The sequence below is a fragment of the Ailuropoda melanoleuca genome, chromosome 1 (assembly GCF_002007445.2).
Source record: "Ailuropoda melanoleuca isolate Jingjing chromosome 1, ASM200744v2, whole genome shotgun sequence".
In the NCBI taxonomy this organism is placed as follows: Eukaryota; Metazoa; Chordata; class Mammalia; order Carnivora; family Ursidae; genus Ailuropoda; species Ailuropoda melanoleuca.
In genome coordinates, this window is record NC_048218.1 from 124,301,493 (window position 1) to 124,322,270 (window position 20,778).

Sequence of the window (20,778 nt, forward strand, 5' to 3'; positions counted from 1 at the left end):
CGCCCTGTTGTCCTGTGTGGTACTGAGAATGCACCAGCACCGATGAGAGTAAAGCTTAGGGGCCATTCCAGGCTACACAGGACACGGGGACACTGATGGACTCGTGAGACTTTCAAGGTCCGCTTCAGCGAGAACAACTTAGCCGTTGAGGGAAACGCTGGTGGAGAAGGATGAACGGCTCTTGGCTTATCAACTTACCACAGAATATAAGTGACAGCCCAATATCTGTAATAAGCACAGAGCTGTCGAGCCGGGAGAGGGGAGAAAGAATAAGAGAAATTGATCCGCAAGCAAGCTTAATGTTTAGGAAAAAACCACTTGCCCCAACCCCTAATACTGAGCTCCTTTATGCTTATGGTTGACAAATGAGGCCAAAAAAGTGGGAGACTGTGATGTTGTGTCGAATGTGGTGGAGATCTGTCCCTCGAGAGCGGTTATTCCATAGTGTTGAATTTGTTTTAGCAACTTGGATGTCATCTACGCGGTGGGAAATTTCAGATAGTGTTTTTTTTTTTCTCCAAAAATAAACACAAAAATGTTTTGTCCTAACTATCTTGTAACAAGAGAATTGGAGTGTGTCGATAAACCCTTTCCCACCTGCATGGAATCCTCTGGTTTTGAGACCGATGCTCGTTGCTGTGGGCGTCAGATGATATCGCAATAGTTGAGATCTCTGGGTGCCAGTGGGTTCTGGCAGCCGTGCAACTGTGTTCTTAAATTTCTCTGCTTTTTGCGCTTTTTCCTGAAACAGTCTGATGTTCTTTCTAAACTGCTGAGGAGGGAGCCCCCCTTCTTTCTTCCAGAGGCTGTCCTGTTAAGTCAAGCTTTACTGGTCTGGCCATCTAGACCACACAAAGGGGTAGGGTAGCCTTTGCTTAAGCCATTTTTGTTTGTCATGCCTTCTATAAAGAGATGTCATATAATTGCAAAAGAGGTATTGCTTGTTTGATCAGACTTCCCGTCTTCTTGGTGACCTTCATAGATCTCCTAAAAATCACCAACTTGCGAATCAAGTTTGTGAAGCTACACACTCTGGGCGATAACCTTTTGGATTCCAGAATGGAAATCAGAGAGAAGTATTACTATGCGGTGTATGACATGGTGGTTCGAGGAAATTGCTTCTGCTACGGCCATGCCAGCGAATGCGCCCCCGTGGATGGAGTCAATGAAGAAGTAGAAGGAATGGTAAGCAGGCAGTCTGGGGGGGCTTGCTCCTTTATTTACTTTTTTAAGATTTTATTTATTTATTTGAGAGAGAGAAACGGAGAGTACAGAGGGAGAGTGAGAAGTAGACTCTTTGCTGAGTAGGGAGCTCGATGTGGTCTCGATCCCAGGACCCGAAGATCATGACCCGAGCCAAAGGCAGACACCTAACCGACTGAGCCACTCAGGTGCCCCAGGCTTTCTCCTTTAGACAGATGATCCCAAAAAGCAATTTGAAGCTAGTTTTACCTTCAACCTTTTACCATTTCTTGGGGTTTTATTTTTCCAGATGGACTTTTAGCTCTTTCCACCACACTGGTGGTTGATGGCTGGTTTTCTCATTGCTAAGTTTCTGGGGCTATGAGAGTCTAAGGGCTATTCATGTCAGAGACAAAGAATTAATTTTTGGAAATTGTTGCAGGAAGCTGCTGCTACAGTAGATGTTTTTTGAGTCAGTAAGGATGAAGAGGTTTTCTAAATAGCCATCACATCTTCCTTCCCTTTAGGGAAGCTTAGACACCACAAGCGTTCCTGTCTTTATGCAACAAGGCATGAAGTGGCCCCGGCCCAGAGAACTGGGACATTTGAACCTGGAACCGCAGGATATGATTGAGGAATCCAATGGGCTTTGTTTCTTTATATGTTTCTTCTCGTTTCATTCTTTTTCCACTTTTATGCTGTGTTGTCAATTCATGTACTTCTAAAAATTGGGGATTTGGGTGTTTCGCCAAATGGATAAACTTAGGGCATTTTGGCCGTTTCTCGGTGAACTGGTAATTCTTACAGACCCGTAGGATTTTAGAGCTAAACGGGATTTACTCCACCGGCTATCCTAATTAGAAGGGAGCAGGGATTAAATAGCTCACCGTAGGGCCCTAAATCAGGGGCAGATGGAAATTCATGTCTAGCTCTCCTGAGTCTGCCCCAGGGTTCCTTCCGTTATTGGACTCTGGGCCTCCCTTGATGTAGAGTGTGCCTTCCTTCCTTGGAAAGGAAAAAGCTGTTTGCTTTTCCAAGATGATTAGTCCTCATCTGAGAAGGTCCAGGATCGCGTGCAATCACCCGGCTGAACTTCTGCTCCCCGTTTGCTCCACTTAGAACACTTGCCCTGTAGATAAAGTTGCATTTTTAGCAGCGCCTAAAGGGAGGACATGTCCTTGTAATCTCGTTGCTATATCTTTCAGAGAATGCTAGGTACGTAGTGTTTACTTTTCAGCATAACAAATCTGGCGTGTAGCTCATGTCCCGTAGTCTTGTCACTATCCGCGGTCTCCGTGCAATGTGCTGTTGGCTCAGACATTGTGTAGAGTCCTGCGGTGTGTGCTTTGGAGCTGTTTTTTTTTTTTTTTTAATTCTGTGTAAAACTAGCTTGGAAGGGGACGATTTTACTCTTTTGCTCACTTGCACTCCTGTCAATTTGGGCCCAGGGCGGACCTGTCTGTCCTGTTCCTGAATTCCATTCTGTAGAAACTAGTGTTAAGGTGAGGTGCCCATGCACACATGTATTTGGTAGATGGAAAGAATTCATCTTTTACGTGCCTCAGGGGGCTTAGGCATAGCTTGCTGGAGACATCCTGGGCCCTTCATCAAGCGAAATAATTTGTATTCTTTTTCCTCTGAGGTTCTCTATTTCCTTTCTTAAAAAAAAAAAAAGGTGAATGTGGTAAATGATTAATATTTTTGAATCTTGTTTTGGTTTGGAAAAACAATGGAGTTCTGTGCCTGAAGTCAAAAACAAAACCAAAGAAGAAAAAACCCATTCTTTTATGTGGCATAGTGGTGAAACTTGCAGTAATGTGAGTCGGTTTCCAGGTGGTGTATGTACATTTAATTCTGCGTTATAACTTTTGTTGATTTCTTTTAAAATAGGTTTCTTTGGGGCATAGTTTTTTTTTTTTTTTTTTTACTCTTAAGTAACCAGGTGTGTGTGTATGTGTGTGTGTGTTTAATTCTTTTTTTTTTTTTTAAAGATTTTATTTATTTATTCAACAGAGATAGAGACAGCCAGAGAGAGGGAACACAAGCAGGGGGAGAGGGAGAGGAAGAAGCAGGCTCATAGCGGAAGAGCCTGATCTGGGGCTCGATCCCATAACGCCGGGATCACGCCCTGAGCCGAAGGCAGACGCTCAACCGCTGTGCCACCCAGGCGCCCCTGTTTTAATTCTTAAGTGACTGATGTTATGCATCTGGGTTCTTTTCATCAATACTTCGAGAAAATAGTTCTTGAGTACCTGTTACAGAATAGGAACTGTTCCTAGAGGTGGGAGTCGGAGCCATCAGAAAGACGGAACTCACTATGGAGAGGGATGAAATAAAAACAGGTCCTCATTGGGGGGAGCTGGAGATGAGGATTAGAATGAAAAGGGGTTTATATCTTCCATTGGTCGTGGAGAAAATCTGGCCATCGGTTGCTCTCTTACTTTGCTCTTTGCTGTTTTTCTGACTTGCAAGGTTCACGGGCACTGCATGTGCAGGCACAATACCAAGGGCCTGAACTGTGAACAGTGCATGGATTTCTACCACGATTTACCTTGGAGACCCGCTGAAGGTCGAAACAGCAATGCTTGTAAAAGTAAGTCTCCGGCAGAGGGGCATTTTGAATCCACTCAGGCTCGTATCCATTTTCTGATTAGAGCCGCTATAATGGTACCTTAGTTTGCAAAAGGAAGAAATGTTATTACCCTTTGGCCAGCTTCGCCCGGATACTCTTAGGAGACCAATATCCACTCAGTTTAATGAATGCACGAGCCTGCCGAACAGCAGCCCGTGTGTTTGGCAGATTTCGTAGAAGGTGGAGATGGGTGTCCCTGACATTGTACCTGTCTTGAAGGCAAGATGACCATGAGAGAAAAACGAAAGAAAAATATGGCATGGTAGATCACTAAGGTCTAAGAGATACGCAGCAGAGCTTTTGGCCTTGTTTCTATGCCAGCCCGGCTGCAGCCCAGGGGTATTCTCTGGGAAGACATGTGATTTGAAACCCTCCCCCAACATCCCCCACAGTGGTTCTGCTATACCTTCCCCTCAAGGAGGAGCAGTTCGCCTGCCCCTTCCCCCACTGAGGACTGTTCTAGAAGTTCAGAAACCAGTGAGGGCTGGAGTGATCGAGGTTTGTTAGTAAGTACAAGCCAGCAGCCTTTGATGATAGCCAAGATTGTCTTGGTAAGAAGAAGAAAGAGGGGTGGGGGGAAAGTAGGGAAAGAGGGTGGGGAAGGGGGAAAGAGTTCAGATAAGGAGAACAGCACAGAGCACAAGGCCCCAAGGACATTCCTGTGACCAACACAGAGTCTACACTGGGGAAATGATTCCAAGGTTTAATTGAACCGGTGCATGGCGGGCGCTTGTCTGCTAGGCGCTGAGGACGTGTCACTGGGTATAACACAAACTCCCGCAGGGCAGGAGTGTATGCGGTGTAACCTCCTGCGGAAGGTTGTGTTGCAGGGGGAGACCAAGGAGGTCAGAGTGTAGAGCCCAGGGAGGGCCAAGCCGAGCTAAGCTTCATTTCCAGAAGACTGGAGTCTATGTGGGTCACTGAACAGAGAGTGAGAGGTTATGAAAGCCGGGTTGGACAAGGGGACTGCCCGGTGGGCCCGCAGAGGGTCAGCGTGCATGGAAGGCCAGCCAGATGGCTCTTCTGATGAAGAGCCTAGTCAGGTGTGCTGCTGGGAATGGGGAAGAAGGGAACCAGGCTTCACACCCCCTTCCTCAAAGCCGGCAGCCCAAGCGCGCTTTCCCAGAAAGTACGGCCTAGGAGATCCTCTGGGGTGAGCCGCTCCCTGGTCCGAGCCCGTCCTCCACCTGGTGGCAGCTTCCTCTTAATAAGCAACCAAGGGGACTTTCCCCAGAGGTTTTTACTTTTTAGCCCACTGTCTTCTTATGCGGGCAGATTCATATTTCAGAAAGCTCACCCTTGGAAGGTTTCCAGCATGTCAGCTGGACGTGTCCTTTGTCACGGGTGCCTCATTGTTAATCGCCGTGTTGCCTGAACTTCATCCCTGGTTTCCAGAATGAGCTTCTTCCCAGCAACCCCATCCTCCATCGGTAAGTCGACTCCCAGGGCTTTTCTTGACGTGGGTCTTGTCGCGCAGAGTGTCACTGCAACGAACATTCGAGCTCCTGCCACTTTGACATGGCGGTGTACTTGGCCACTGGAAATGTCACCGGAGGGGTGTGTGATGACTGTCAGCACAACACGATGGGACGCAACTGTGAGCAGTGCAAGCCATTTTACTTCCAGCACCCGGAGAGAGACGTCCGAGACCCTAACCTCTGCGAACGTACGTGGGGAAACAGCTTGACGTAGGACCTCTCCATTGGAATAGCAAGGGGGTCACCATCCTTCTCTTGGGAACCCTGGTGTGAACAGCGGACTTGCTTTACTTTAACCGTAGTGCAGGGTGCCGAAGCAGTCTTGCCGTCTTGCCTTCATCGTGCTCTTTGTTCTTCTTAGGCTGCACCTGTGACCCAGCTGGGTCTCAGAACGGGGGGATCTGTGACAGTTACACGGACTTTTCCACCGGCCTCATTGCTGGTCAGTGCCGGTGTAAGTTACACGTGGAAGGAGAGCACTGTGAAATTTGCAAAGAAGGCTTCTACGGTTTAAGTGCTGAAGATCCGTTCGGTTGCAAATGTAAGTACGTTTGTGAAAAAGGCTGGGAGTTCTCGTGCATACGGTTCCCGTCCTACTTTGCAGCTCTAAAGCCACACTACCCCTTGGCGCTCACTGGGTGTGTGTTTCTTTACTTCATTTTATCTCTAATATAGCTTGTGCTTGCAATCCTCTGGGAACGATTCCTGGTGGGAGTCCTTGTGATTCTGAGACCGGTTCCTGCTACTGTAAGCGTCTGGTGACAGGACAACATTGTGACCAGTGTCTGGTAGGTGAATCCTAATTACGTGGGACGGGTGGTTTTGCATGTGACGTAGTTCGCTCATAGAGTCCACCGTCAGCCTTCTATGTAAGTATTAGAAGACGCAAACAATTCACAGAAGAATTACTCATGAATAATTTTGACAAGATATTCACCATTGCTGTTAGAACTGTGAAATAAAACCCCAGTGAAATACCATTTTTATAGACAAAATTAACAAGTTCTTTAAAAATGGGGTTGCTAACTATTAGGACATAATGAGGGTCTGGTTCTCTAAGCTGTTGATGGAAATGCACATTGGTTCATAGTTGACAAGAAAAGCATTTTGGAAGTATGTTATCAGTAGCCTCTAGAAATGCGCATACCCTTTGACCCAGTAATCCCACTTCTGGGAATCTTTCCTAATGAAATAAGCAGAAAATTGGACAGAGATGTAGTCACCAGAAAAATTGCATCTCGTACTAATCATAGCCAAAAAACTTGGAAGCAACGATGGGGAAAATAGTTAAGTAAATTTGGGGGATTCTGTACAGTGGTATTTGGTTGCCTTTGAAAATGATAATAACATGAGGAAATTCTCTTGCTGGTATATTAAAAAAAAAAAAAAACAAAACCACAGGATGTGAGTAGTATCTTGATTGTGCAGGAAAAAATTGCATCAAGAAAAACAAAATCTGGAAGGAAATCCACCAAAAAGTTCACTGTAGTGATTCTGGGTAAAGTGACTACAAGAGTAATTTTTTAAATCGCCTTATATCTTTTATAACATTCTGGCAATTTCCTTTATAATTTGCGCGAGGGGGTCCACTGACCCCAAATTATGTCCATGACCTGTAAATATGTATATTTGCATATATCCAGATAGATTCTTAACATAAATTTCTGGAAGTCTGGTTTAAATGAGTGTGCCTGGCTTTTATCTGCTCATTAGGAAATGCCTATTTGTTGAGGTACAGAGAGATCTTCTCCCCTGGGTAGATTCTGTCTTATTTCTTTTTATTTCCATCTCCAGTGCGCTCAGGATTCAGTGATCTCACCTTTTACTCGTGAAAATACTTCCTTTATGCTGTTTGGACATAGATAAGTCCTTTGAAGAGCTTTGCTTGTGGAGTTTCTGACAGGCTGAACTCAGGGAAAATGCCAAATATTTGCCAAAACTCTCTTACCGCCAGAGCACTTGTAATGAAGAAAATTGGCAACTTAGCTGCTTGCTCCTGTTTACTCTCGGACAAAGGCTATTTGCTCGGGAGAGAAACTCCTCTGATCTGGCGTTGGGTGGTTATGACCCCAGCGACCTGTGGCCTGGGGTTTAGTTGAGAACGCTCATACTCATTGCCCGTAAAGGCTTTCTGCTTGCACGACCCGAAAGAACATTTGGAGGAACAAGCAGTACACGCCATAACTTGTTTCTTGTTGAGTCTATTGTGTAATGACAGGAACCCACCTTTAGATGTTAAATCTTTTGTTGTGCAGCCAGAGCACTGGGGCTTAAGCAATGATTTGGATGGATGTCGACCTTGCGATTGTGACCTTGGAGGGGCCTTGAACAACAGGTGAGTGAAGCCACATGTACACTCTGGTTTGTGCTCGGTCCCCTCAGAGAGCCCTTCCAATCTCCAGGAGCAGCATGACACCCAGTATCTCTGAAGAAGAGGTGCAAAGTATAGGCACCTTTAGTTTACCTGGGGTCTTAATGCTTTCAAAGATTTAGTCATTCTGAGGGTTAGCTTTGAAGACTCCAAGTATGTTTATGTTTCTTGGTTTTTAATAGTGTTGTTGTACTTTATGGAAACGATGTGTGCCCATTAAAAAAAAAATTTCCCAGGTACCTGGGTGGCTCAGTTGGTTCAACCTCTGCCTTTGGCTGAGGTTATGATGCTGGGGTCCTGGGATCGAGTCCCGCATTGGGCTCCCTGCTCAATGGGGAGCCTGCTTCTCCTCGTCCCCCCCAACTCGTGCTCTCTCTCTCTTTCTCTCAAATAAATAAATCTTAAAAAAAAAAAAATTTAAAACAATGGAAAATGAACTCCCATTTTGATTTGTGTTAAGGATCTTTTCATTTTCTTCTTTCTGGTTTTATTTTTTTCTTTCCAACTTCCAAGTCTATTGGTGAAAATTGCATGTAATTGTTTTTAGTTATTGAAACACGTTGGTGTCCCTTGAAGAGGTGAGACGTGAGGCTCTGCCAGAGATCAGTCCCAGTCCGCATTTGGCAAAGATGTTAGATTTGTGGGAGTGAAATTAACCACCTCTGACTCAAAGAGAATTTCGGTCTCTGTTTGTAACTGGGTCAGATTGAGAACATCTGGTAGAGAGTGTAAGTGACTGCTGAGGGGGTAGGCAGATGTTTCCTTGTGGCCTGACTCTCCCCTGAGACAGCAAGCTGAACTCATCAAGCGAGCTCCATACTAAAAAACCCCGACTCTCCCAAGATTATTTCCCAACACCATTGTAGTCTGCTGGGAAGGAATGAGATTTTAGGCAGCAAGAACATCTTCTCTTTGGCCTCCGTATCTGGGGTTATTCTATTCCAGATGCCGCAGTAACTCGGTGCAGCGTGTAGCCTCTGGAACTCCAGGGTGAATTTCTGTTCTTAGAAAACCTCCAGAGGGGGGGAAGCAAGGACAATTCCATAAAAGCAGGGAAGACAAACTTCTGGAATCACTTCTCCAGCTTTCCTTTGTGACTTCCCAAATACCTGATGCTTCCTTTAGTCATCGCTGGCTCAATGCAAAGGTGTCATCATTCCAAAAATTCTTGATTAGATGAAAGGGGCATACACGGTTCTCCACATGTCATAAACTCAGGAATGTCCTATGTGCCTTCACCCTAAGTGGTTTCTGTTCCTCACTCCTTTCCTCTGTTTCTCTATTCCACGTTTCCTGTCTTTAAATCCACCCACACAGAGCCCCTGGCCTGTCCCTCGTTCCTCCTGCAAGAATTTCTAGAAATCTTGTGCTGATCAAGAGAGTTGGCAAAGTAAAAAAATTAAGTGAAGATCTGAAAGCAGGGAATTTGACATTCCTCGCGTGATTGATGAGGTGCCCTGTCTTTTAGCATCACTGGTGGGGAAAAGGAAGAACATGAACAGATTTCTCTACTTGTGTGACCCTGTAGTGTTTGGTACCGGTCCTCTTCAGTTTTCCCCCACAAGGACCCTCTCTAGGAGTCCCGTAGGGTAAAAGAGGCTCTAACTAAGTCTTCCGAAGCACCGATTCTCCAAGGAGCATGCGTGGTGCGTAGCGGGCACTTAGGAGAGACTTGCTGAATGATTGATTTGTGGCAACCATGCATATATCTTCTACCTGATGATATTCCTTTGCTCTGCCCTGGGTACATAGTAGGTATGGAATAAATGTTGACCAAGTAAAAGAGTTCGAGAAACAAGATACTTACGATGTAAAAACAAAACATGCACTCCGTATCGGACTGGCAATTCTTAGACGTGATCGCAGACGTTCTTAGGTACTTTGGCCAGGGACAGGATTGAGCGTAAAAACCATGTGAAACGGAAGAGGTTTGAAAATGTTTTGTGTAATGAGCCGTGGATTTTTTTGTAGAATAAGAGTTTATTGATCCATGTCTATTATGTTGACAGGTAATCTGAGTTTTGGACTATTTTCACGAAGTAAGCCCTAATTTAAATAATATGACTTAAGGCCAGGCTAATGATGCTTTGCCTAGTAGATAACCTACTTTAATAAATAAATCAGAATGGTTGCTAGGTAAACGTTCCTTGTAAATGTTTGAAAACGATATACAACTTTATAGCATTCCTCAAAATTATTGCATCAATTAAATTTAGAACTTTGGTGTCTGACTTGAAGCCCACCACTCTGTTGAAGACTCCTGCTTTCTGGACTGAAGCCCCCAACCCTCCCTTGAGGTTTCAACACCACATTCCTTCTGCATCTCTTTTAGGACTTACTTCATCCTGCTCCGTATTGTCGCTGCTAGTATCTTAAAAGGTCTCTGGACAGAGACTGTGTCTTACTTGTTTTTACATCTGTCTTCATACTCAGCATTGTGGGCCTTGTAGGTGCTCAATAAATGAAATTTATTATACTTTAGAACAAGAGCAGAAGTTAATCCTAATAAAGAGATGACAGAACACATTTAAGAAAGTATCCTAATTGGTTGCGTGTTGGGAGGGAAGCTATCCTGGCAGAATGGATGGCGTTGAGTGCCGATCAATGTGGAACCATTTTTATCTATAATCAGAATTATGGGAGAGATACCGGTGTTGAACAGCGTGTGGTTCTCATGAGTGATTATTTTTTTCCTTTTTTGTGCTAATTTCTTAGTGATAGAGAAAAGTTGAAACTATACGGTATTTTCTCTGCTTGTCACTATTTAAAGTTTTTATAAGTAAGTGGCTTATTTCTACATGTATGAGAAAACAGTTCTTAGTATTACCTTGGCCTTTACCCGTTGAGGGAACAATCAGGCTTGTATCAGTTTTCTGTTGCTGGCATAGTGAATTACTGCAATTCCGTGGCCTGAAACAACATAAGGTAAATTATCTTACAGTTCTGAATGTCAGACATGGCCGGTCTCACTGGAATAAAATCAGTGTTGGTAGGGCTGTGTTTCTATCTGAAGGCCCTCAGGGAGAAACTCTTTCCTGCTCATCGGAGTCGTTGGCAGAATGGGCAGAATTCCGTTTCTTTCGGTGGTAGGATGAGGTTCCTGACATCCCCTTGGCTGTCCGCTAGGGGCCATTCTCAGCTTCTAGAGGCTGCCCACATCCTGGACTCATAGCTTCCATGTTCAAAGCCAACCACAGGGGGTCAAATCCTCAAGTCACATCTCTCTGACCCACTTCTCTGCCTGCCTTTTCTACTTGTAAGAAATCACGCAATTAGACTGAGCAACCCTGGGTAATCTCCCCATGTCGAGGTCCGTAACCTCCCTCCCATCAGCAGTCCCTCTGCTGCCAGGCAAAGTAACATAGCCACAGATCTGGGGGGGTGAGGATGTGCACATCTTTGGGGGCCATTATACTGCCTGCCCCGGGGCCTGATTTATTTTGTCTTATGTCATTATTCTACCTTATTGATCCCCCAAATGGAATCTGTATCTAGTTACAGAGAAATTTGGTGGGATGTATGGGGCTGGGGAGGGGGGGATGTATAAACTTATCGAGGGTACCATTTCTATGTGACAGGTTTTTTACTTGAACACAGGAAGGATAATTCCATGTCATCTTGTGTCTCACTATGGAGGAGGTAGGATTTGAGCTTCGTCTTTGGAAGCTGAGAGAGGTTTGGGAGGTGTGATGGGGGGCAGGAGGGCCTTCTAGTGGGGAGGAGGGAGACGGGTGAAGGCACAGAGATGGGGTGCGTGTGGCACATGATCAAGACCTGGTCTGACCATGACGGGCTCCGCTCACATTCCTCCATGACCCTTCTTTGCGCCTGTCATTCCTGCCCTCTCTCTGTGTGTCATGGTTCTCGGCCACCTTCGGAGCATGGCCTCCGCGACCCCTCCCCAGTCCCCCAACCAGGTGAACGGTGGTGCCTCTGCAGCCTGAAAGCTTTGCTTGTGGCTGTTGGGGCACTTGCTGCATTTTGCTCTGTTGTCGTGGCCGCTTGCTCGACTATTTATCTCCCCATTTAGACGGTAAGCTCCTTAGGGCAGGGACTATTCCCCCTCCATTTGTCTTCCTCCATATCCTTTCAAAATAATGGAGTCACCAAAGAGGTAAGGATTGATTCTGAGGACAATTGACAACGGACTAAAATGTGAGCATACTGACAGCAGAAAGCACGGCTCCCACGGCCAGTGTTTGCTTGGTCAATATTTGCAAAAGACAGTGGTGTGGCTCATCGGAAAGCAAAGGGCGGGCTCCAGAAAGCTCAGCCGTGGTTTCTGGAGGCTGGGTCGTCGAGGCTGCTGGCCACCAGACAGAGGCATCACGACTTGAGAAAAGCAGAGAAAAAGCAGTTGTGGGTTTTGATGAAGGCAGTGCTGGGGGAAGATTGGGTTGGCGGTGGCTGGTGGGATGGTATGTTGACATGCTGGACCATGGGAGTGACAGGTGTGGCTTGATGGCATGCTGAACCGTGGCAGTGACAATGAGAGGACCCTGCTGAGTGGAGAGACATCGTGAAATAAGACTTGGGTATTGAGGATGAAGGACAGGGAAGGTCATGTCTCAGCCCAAATCAGAAGAATTTTAAATCTGACAGAAATAGCAGAGCTGAAGGAATGTCCACGTGAGAGGCGACAAGCAGTTGGGGGCAAAGGGGAGGCAGAGAGGACAAGCGGGCCAGTGAGGGGAGTGTCCCCTTCGTGGCTAGAAACGCACAGGCAGGGCCCAGCAAAGTCAGGGCCAGAGGAAGCCGCAAGAACGCGTTCGCTAAAGGACTAGGTGTCCAAGTGGAGCCGGGCCTGTGGGAGACGACCCTTGGCCACTGTGGACACAGAGGCGCGTGATTGCAGGGCAGGTGTTACGGGAACTCCTTTCACATGTTGGGTTCTCGTGAGTTGTTTCATGTTCAGAATTAGGAGTCGGGCATCTGCTTGTCGTCTGTACCCTCACCTTCAATTGCTTGCTCTCCAGTGATGGCATGTGAAAAATCTAGTCGTTTTCTTCTTTGGGGGTTCGTGTTTTTACACATGTGTTCCCTCAGGAAGTGTCTCCCTGCTGGGGAGGAAAGAAGGATTTTCTTTTTCTTTTTCTTTTTTTTTTTTTTAAAGATTTTATTCATTTGACAGAGATAGAGACAGCCAGCGAGAGAGGGAACACAAGCAGGGGGAGTGGGAGAGGAAGAAGCAGGCTCCTAGCGGAAGAGCCTGATGTGGGGCTCGATCCCATAACGCCGGGATCACGCCCTGAGCCGAAGGCAGACGCTTAACCGCTGTGCTACCCAGGCGCCCCAAGAAGGATTTTCTCTTGTCCATGGACGTGATGTCTGATGCCTGTGTTTTTGCAGATGGCTGTTGTGCGTGGACTGTGCCAAAAGAGGCCTAGGTCCCACTCCTAACAAGGGTTCCTCCTCTGGGAATCGACTGCGGGATGTTAGGTGCTTGTATTCCCGTGTGGCAGGAGCCATTCACATGATCTGCGGGAAGAAGACTTGGGTGGGAACGGGGGAGGGCTGTGGGGACACTGGTAATAGACCTCGGAGCGTTCCGTCTTCCTAGGAGTTGTAACTTGCCTTGGATACTTGGTTCAAAATGAACTTTGGGATGAGGAAAAAATTTGAACTCTGGAAATGGGGTTCAAGTAACAATTCCAAACCCCATCTTGAGTTGAGCGAAGTAAGAATGGGTGCATATAATTTGGTTTTACCTTGTACCCAAGGAAAAAGAGACATAGGCTGAGAACAAAATGAATACATGACAGTCTATCCAGAGGCCTTTATTACCTGAAACCGTATGTTTAATTTAAAAAAAAGTTTTATCTTTTACACGAAATCCCCTATTTTTCTTTTTTTAACATTTTTTATTCAGAATGCGTATCCTTCACGCATCTATTTGTCACCCCGTGTTTGAGCGTGCTGTGCGTGCAGGGCGCGGGGCCAGGCCCTGTGAGGGGGAAACGGGCACGACCGAGGTGAAGGTGGCACAGGCTGAGCTTTTAAGCAGTTTCCCGTCTAGCAGGGGGTCTGATGGGTCTGTCAGTAGATACGCTACGAGAGAGAAAGCGATACACGCCTGAACCATACAGATAAAGAACAGCAGGGACCTCCGAAGGCACCACTCGAGAACAGCAGGGACCAAAGACGACTCCACGAGAGGGATGAACGTTGGGCTGGGCTTTCAGAGACCAGTAGGTTTGAAACCACAGCGCCTCCGCTTTCACAAGCAGCTACTATGTGACAAACTGTGTCGTACATGTTGTGACCGCGTGGTTTCTCCTGCAGGGACGTGGTGGCAGGAGAGAGAAGGTGGTTCGTTCTGTGGGGTGGAGAGTGTTAGGTGATGCCACAGTAAGAGTCCTTTGTGAGCTGAATCGCGAAAGAACCGGTGGCTCTTTGCTGGGTGACTAGGGGATGAGGGTATTCAAGGCTGCAGGAACGACATAAGCCAAGGGAAGGGGTCTGCATCACCCTGCGCATGGGAGAAACTGTAACGGCTCCATACGGTTGGAGAAGTGAGGGGAGAGGTAGAGAAGGGCCAGACTGGAAGCCTGGTGCACCTGTTTAAGGCCCGGAAGTGATACGGTCGATGCGTCTCAGGAAGGTCATTTGGGCAGCGAGCTGTGTGGGCGGTGGTGGTCTCGGCTGGGAAGCTGGAAGATTTGCCACAAGGACACCGATGAGAAGGCTGGAACCGACTTTACTGTGAGTGAGGGAGTGAAGAGAGGCATGGCACAGCCAGTGGAAAGAGGGAGGAGACGCGCCAGAGGCTAGGCTGTGAAGTCACAGAATTGGGTTCCTGATTAGATGTGAAAGACTCAAGAGAGTAGCTTGTAGGTTTCTGACTTGGTCGACTTAGCGGCTGGCAGTGTCATCTGCCCAGCAGAGAACAGGGGAGGGGTTGAGTGTTGCCCTTTGGGATCTGTCCTTAACCTTGGGGACTGCTGAGTCAGAGCCAACCTTCTAGAAGTTGGATCTTCAGGTCTGAGGTCCAGGAATGAGATTGCAGTTGGAAATCAGGCAGAAGACGTAAAAGATCGAAGCAAGAACATGGATGGTATCCACAGAAAACCTCAGTGTGGTGTGGATGGGGCCGACTGAAGAAAGACAAGCAAGATGAAACCAGAAAGACCAGGTCATGGGGAGCTTTCAGCTCTAGAGTTTGCGATTAATTCATAGGCAGGATTTTTCCCCCCACATACTTATTTTCTGAAAGAAATAAGAAAACCCTACCTGAATATTTCAGCCATTTGATGTTTAGTAGAAAATGTAGAACTGTGTCAAGTGGGTTCATTTACGAGCGCAGTGACCCAGCTGACTTGGCTTTGCTGCCCCCCCCCCCAGCTGCTCGGCGGAGTCAGGCCAGTGTGGGTGCCGACCCCACGTGATCGGGCGTCAGTGCAATGAGGTGGAATCCGGGTACTACTTTACCACCTTGGATCACTACATCTATGAAGCGGAAGATGCCAACTTGGGGCCTGTAAGTAGGGGTGCTGGGCAAATGGGAAAAGCCGGGTTTGGGGGCAGTAATGGCATTCGCACATTTTTTTGTAAAGAGTCCATTTAGGAAGCATTTTTACAGCTCTTGTCGGTGACGGGATGCGGACCGTGCCTTCTTGAGAGCGGTCCTATTTAAAGCTAAGTAAACCTGTAATTCACAGACTTTGGAAGGCTCACTAAGGAGGCTTTTAGTGGGTATTTGGGGTGTTTGTTTTCGCTCTCCCATTCCTCTACTTAGGCTCCGAAGTTATTGTCGATCTAGTGCAGTAAATAGATAGGACCTTGTTTCAGTGTTGTCCCCAAAGCGCAGTGGCTTCAAAGGTACATCTGCATTGTCATCTGGAGGCGGCTGGGCGTTCTTCTCCACGTGCCCCCCCACCCCCACCCCAGGCTGCTGCCCTGAGCTTCCTCACAGCACAGTGGAGTCAGGACAGTGAGACTTCTCCACGGCATCTGGCTTCCAAAAAGCAGGAAAGAGAAACTGCCAGGTCCCTTAGAGACGGGGCTCAGAAGGTTCAGAAGGTCATTTTCTCACGGTCAGAAGTCTCAGGGCCAGACCAGATCTGAGGGCAGGTAATGCAGGTTCCACCTCTGTACGTATAGAGAATGAAGGACTTAGTCTTCGGAGGTGACCGATCACGGTGGTTATCCGTGATCCCGTGAACAAACTCAAACGCGGCTTGAGTGAACCGAAATTGATCGCTCTTCGGTCTCCCTGACGATGAGAATCAACTCCTCAGCAGTGAGCACTCGTGACTGTAGGACGTTTCTTCACTTGTACTTGGAGTTTGAAATGAACGCCAGTGAGAAAGGCAAACACGTCCCCTACATCCTGGACAAGCCTTGTAGAAAATCTGGGCAATAGCTTGTGATTCCTCGGCTTGCTTACAAAGCATTTGGGACGTTCTCTTTCCTTCGTTCATGCTCATTCCTGGTTCTGTCATAGAAGGTGTCTCCCAAGCCTTTGGGTCCCATCTCCAATGTCGCAAGACTACCCCAACCACAAAGCCAAAAAGAAACCAATTTCCTCTTTATACATCAAAAACTTGTACCCTCTACTGAGTAAATGTGACTACAAAAAATAAGTAGAATGCCTATAGTTTGGACCTTTGGGTCACTTCAGATTTCTTTAACTGTTACATTTCCTTGAAATCCATTTCAAGTAAAGCCTAGCTACTGTCCCCCTTGTTCTCAGGGGGTCAGCATAGTGGAGCGGCAGTACATCCAGGACCGGATTCCTTCCTGGACCGGAGCGGGCTTCGTCCGAGTGCCCGAAGGGGCTTACTTGGAGTTTTTCATTGACAACATACCATATTCCATGGAGTATGACATCTTGATTCGCTACGAACCACAGGTAAACCTTCCGTGGACTACCGGGGGCAGTAGAAGTATCTCCTAACAATGGATACAGTGTTTGTGAAATTTGGAGGTTGCATTAGAATAGGGGAGCCTCTCTGACTTTCTAGCCCCTGTGGAAGCCACAGTGAACATTCTTCTTGAATTTACTTTTGCAAGACTTTAGTGATCCCTCATTAGGCTCTTGGCCTTGCTGAGGCCTGAGGTGGTAGTGAGAATGTGTCAGACCTCTGCTTGACCTCACAGCCTGCACGGCCCAGGCTCGGACGCACACTCCACCTTTAATACAAGGCCGAAGGTGGAAAGGGCAAGGGCAGACGTGCAGACAGTCCTGCGTCTTACACCAGCCCAGCTGCACCAGCCAAAATGTCCCATAAAGAGTGAGTTCTAGGCCTTACAACAGAGATGGAATTTTGACACCAAGGGAAGTGAGGAACGGTGTGAGCAGATGGAGAGTGTTTTGAGAGAGCTTCCTCGTAGCTAGATAAGGGCATCGTTGGAGATGCTGTTGGCAAGAATGCTGGGATCAGCACATGAGCCTGGACGTTGTATTACAGGGTTTTGGGCAGGGGATTGTCCTGATCGGAGCTGTGTTGCCCGATGGCCAGGGAGGGCACTGGGAGAGGCAAGGAGAGCGGGGAGGCTATTCGGTGTCTAGGTGCAACGAGATGAGGGCTGGAGTTGGGGCCAGAGCAGAGGAAATGGGAAAGAGGGAAGGGAAATGCAAGTGAGTGTTTTTCATTTAAACTTGGCAAATGACCGATTGGGAGAGGTCTCTGTAAACAGACAGGCAGCAGTGGGCCAGTACGGATGCTGCTTTGATGGTTTGTTTCTTACCGTAGCTCCCTGACCGCTGGGAAAAAGCTGTCATCACGGTGCAGCGACCTGGAAAGATCCCAACCAGCAGCCGATGTGGTAACACTATTCCCGATGATGACAACCAGGTGGTATCCTTATCGCCTGGCTCGAGGTTAGTGTGACACTGGTTTGCTGCTCGTAGGACGAATAGGCTGATTATTATATTTTTCTGGTACCTTGCCTCGCAAGTCGTCCAGTTACCATTTCAGAGCCGGAGCCAATCATAGACCATTGCCTTTCTTCCTTTGCCGTGATCTATGTAGAGCTTGGATGGATGGATGGAAGGATTGACTGGATACCTAAACGTTGACTTTGTGTTGGTATTTTCCCCTCTCATCTGGGGGCAGGTATGTCGTCCTTCCACGCCCCGTGTGCTTTGAGAAGGGTGTGAACTACACAGTGAGGCTGGAGCTGCCCCAGTACACGTCCTCTGATAGCGACGTGGAGAGTCCCTACACGCTCATCGATTCCGTAAGTGGAAGGTCATTTCTGAAGTGAAGGTCATGGGAGAAAAGCTGGGCGGAGAGTGTCCCTCTGCTTCCCCAGAGGGTTTTATGGAGGGGGTAACGTGGAGAGGGTTAGGCACAATCATTTTCTCTTGCTTCCAAAGCCATTTGGCTTATGGATTTTAATAAAAACTCTACCCTGGGAAAAGGATTTACTCAAGTGGATTGTTTGTGAAAATAAAAAGCATCTTAAAAACGGCATTCCAAAAGCCATCAGGCGATGTAAGTTGTATCTGAACTTTTTCTGGCAAGAATATGTAAGAATGGGAAGGTTTTCACTGTGTCGAGTGAGTCTGGTTTTTCCTTTGCTGGAGTCAGAGTAGCCTCTGGGGCTTTGATGTGTTGACTTGCTTTAGTAGATGACACAGACCCCACCGTAAGAGCTCTTCACTGTTCTTGATTCTTCCCAGCTTGTTCTCATGCCGTTCTGTAAATCCCTGGACATCTTCACCGTGGGAGGGTCAGGGGACGGATTGGTCACCAACAGCGCCTGGGAAACCTTTCAGAGATACAGATGTCTGGAGAATAGCAGGAGCGTTGTGAAAACACCGATGACCGATGTATGCAGAAACATAATCTTCAGTATTTCTGCCCTGTTACACCAGACAGGCCTGGGTAGGTATCCCGGCCCTTCTTGCTTGGGGCCAAGCGTGCGTGGCGTCACGAGCGACATGGGACATGGGAAGGCATGCCCTGTAAGTTCGGTGTGAGGCAGGCAGTGACCACAGTTTGTCTTTTTTGTTTTTAAGGAGGGATCCTTAAAAGGATGTCATCCTTTTAAGGGATGACATTGTTTTATTATTTTTATTTTTTAAATTTAAATTCAATTAATTAACGTATAATGTATTATTGGTTTCAGGGGTACAGGTCTGTGGTTCATCAGTGCTCATTACATTAAATGCCCTCCTTAATGTCCATCACCTGGTTACCCCATCCTTCCACTCCCCTCTCCTCCAGCAATCCTCAGTTTGTTTCCTATGATTAAGAGTCTCTTATGATTTATCTCCCTCTCTGGTTTTGTCTTATTTTTTTCCTCTCTTTCTCTAGAATCCTGTTTTGTTTCTTAAATTCCACTTATCATATCGCTTCTCGGCCTTTTGGCTAAGATCAAGTGTTAAATTCCACTTATCAGTGAGATCATATGATAATTGTCTTTCTTTGATTGACTTATTTCACTTGGCATAATACCCTCTAGTTCCATCCATGTCTTTACAAATGGCAAGATTTCATTTTCTTGATGGCTGTGTAATATTTCATTGCATATATACACCAATCGTTTTTATCCACTCATCTGTTGATGGATATCTGGGCTCTTTCCGTAGTTTGGCTATTGTGGACGTTGCTGCTGTAAACATTGGGGTGCACGTGCCCCTTCGAATCACTACATTTGTATTTTGGGAGTAAATACCCAGGAGTGCAATTGCTGGTTGTAGTGTAGCTCCATTTTCTACTTTCTGAGGAGCCTCCATGCTGTTTCCCAGAGTGGCTGCACCAGTTTGCATTCCGCCCAGCAGCGTAGGAGGGTTCCCCTTTCTCTGCATCCTCGCCAACATCTGTCGTTTCCTGACTTGTTAATTTTAGCCATTCTGACTGGTGTAGGGTGGTATCTCATTGTGGTTTTGATTTCTATTTCCCTGATGCCGAGTGATGTTGAGCACTTTTTCATGTGTCTGTTGGCCATTTGGATGTCTTCTTTGCAGAAGTGTCTGTTCATGTCTTTTGCGCATTTCTTGATGGGATTATTTGTTCTTTGGGTGTTGAGTTTGATAAGTTCTTTACAGATTTTGGGAGACTAGCCCTTTGTCTTATATGTCATTTGCAAATATCTTCTCCCATTCTGTCGGTTGTCTTTTGGTTTTGTCGGCTGTTTCCTTTGCCGTGCAAAAGCTTTTTATCTTGATGAAGTCTCAATACTCATTTGTGCCTTTGTTTCCCTTGCCTTTGGAGATGTGTCTAGCAGCTAAGGTCACAGAGGTTGCTGTCTGTGTTCTCCTCTAGGATTTTAGTTGATTCCTGTCTCACTTGCATCCATTTTGAGTCTGTTTTTATGTATGGTGTAAGGAAGTGGTCCAGTTTCATTCTTCTGCATGTGGCTGTCCAGTTTTCCCAACACCATTTCTTAAAGAGACTGTCCTTTTTTCCATTGGATATTCTTTCCTGCCTTGTCAAAGATTAGTTGACCATAGAGTTAAGGGTCCATTTTTGGGCGCTCCGTTCTGTTCCATTGATCTATGCGTCTGTTTTTGTGTCAGGACCATCCTGTCTTGATGATTATAGCTTTGGCATAGAGCTTGAAGTCCTGAATTATGATGCCACCAGTTTTGGTTTTCTTTTTCAACCTTTGACTATGTGGGATCCTTTCTGGTTCCATATAAATTTTAGGATTGTTTGTTCTTGCTCTGTGAAAAATGCCAGTGGTATTTTGATAGGGATTGCAGTGAATGTGTAGATAGCTCTGGGGAGCATAGACATTGTAATACTTGTTCTTCCAATCCATGAGCATGGAACATTTTTTCCATTTCTTTGTGGGGATGACGTTGTTTGAAGTGGGAATTCTGAATGAGCCAAGGTAGTAAAGAGGAAGGATCAGAGCGAGCCCAAGGAAAGGGGTGGTCCGGTTCAGAGCCCGTGTGACTTGCTGTGTTCCTTTCTCTCCCGGGATTGGCTGCTCCATGTCACCGGATTCTGACCTTTCTCCCTGCAGCTTGTGAATGCGACCCCCAGGGCTCACTAAGTTCCGTCTGCGACCCCAATGGAGGACAGTGCCAGTGCCGGCCGAATGTGGTTGGAAGAACCTGTGACAGATGTGCCCCTGGCACCTTCGGCTTTGGCCCCAGCGGATGCAGACGTAGGTTAATCAGAACTGTAACCTGTTCATTGAGATGAATCTGAGACATA

At 46.8% G+C, this 20,778-nt stretch overlaps 1 protein-coding gene across 4 annotated transcripts in view; it reads left to right on the plus strand.

The window, feature by feature from the left end:
• The window catches only part of LAMB1 (laminin subunit beta 1), a 67,426-nt gene that overhangs the window by 16,975 nt on the left and 29,673 nt on the right, over positions 1 to 20,778 (plus strand). For all 4 annotated transcript variants that reach the window (XM_034666353.1, XM_034666349.1, XM_002913642.4 and 1 more), the window contains 12 exons: positions 983 to 1,185; positions 3,655 to 3,775; positions 5,292 to 5,480; positions 5,654 to 5,833; positions 5,968 to 6,080; positions 7,548 to 7,627; positions 15,005 to 15,140; positions 16,356 to 16,514; positions 17,359 to 17,486; positions 17,722 to 17,845; positions 18,291 to 18,495; positions 20,585 to 20,728. In XM_034666353.1, coding sequence (XP_034522244.1) covers positions 983 to 1,185; positions 3,655 to 3,775; positions 5,292 to 5,480; positions 5,654 to 5,833; positions 5,968 to 6,080; positions 7,548 to 7,627; positions 15,005 to 15,140; positions 16,356 to 16,514; positions 17,359 to 17,486; positions 17,722 to 17,845; positions 18,291 to 18,495; positions 20,585 to 20,728 — 1,782 coding nt within the window. The remainder of the gene's footprint in view (positions 1 to 982; positions 1,186 to 3,654; positions 3,776 to 5,291; positions 5,481 to 5,653; positions 5,834 to 5,967; positions 6,081 to 7,547; positions 7,628 to 15,004; positions 15,141 to 16,355; positions 16,515 to 17,358; positions 17,487 to 17,721; positions 17,846 to 18,290; positions 18,496 to 20,584; positions 20,729 to 20,778) is intronic.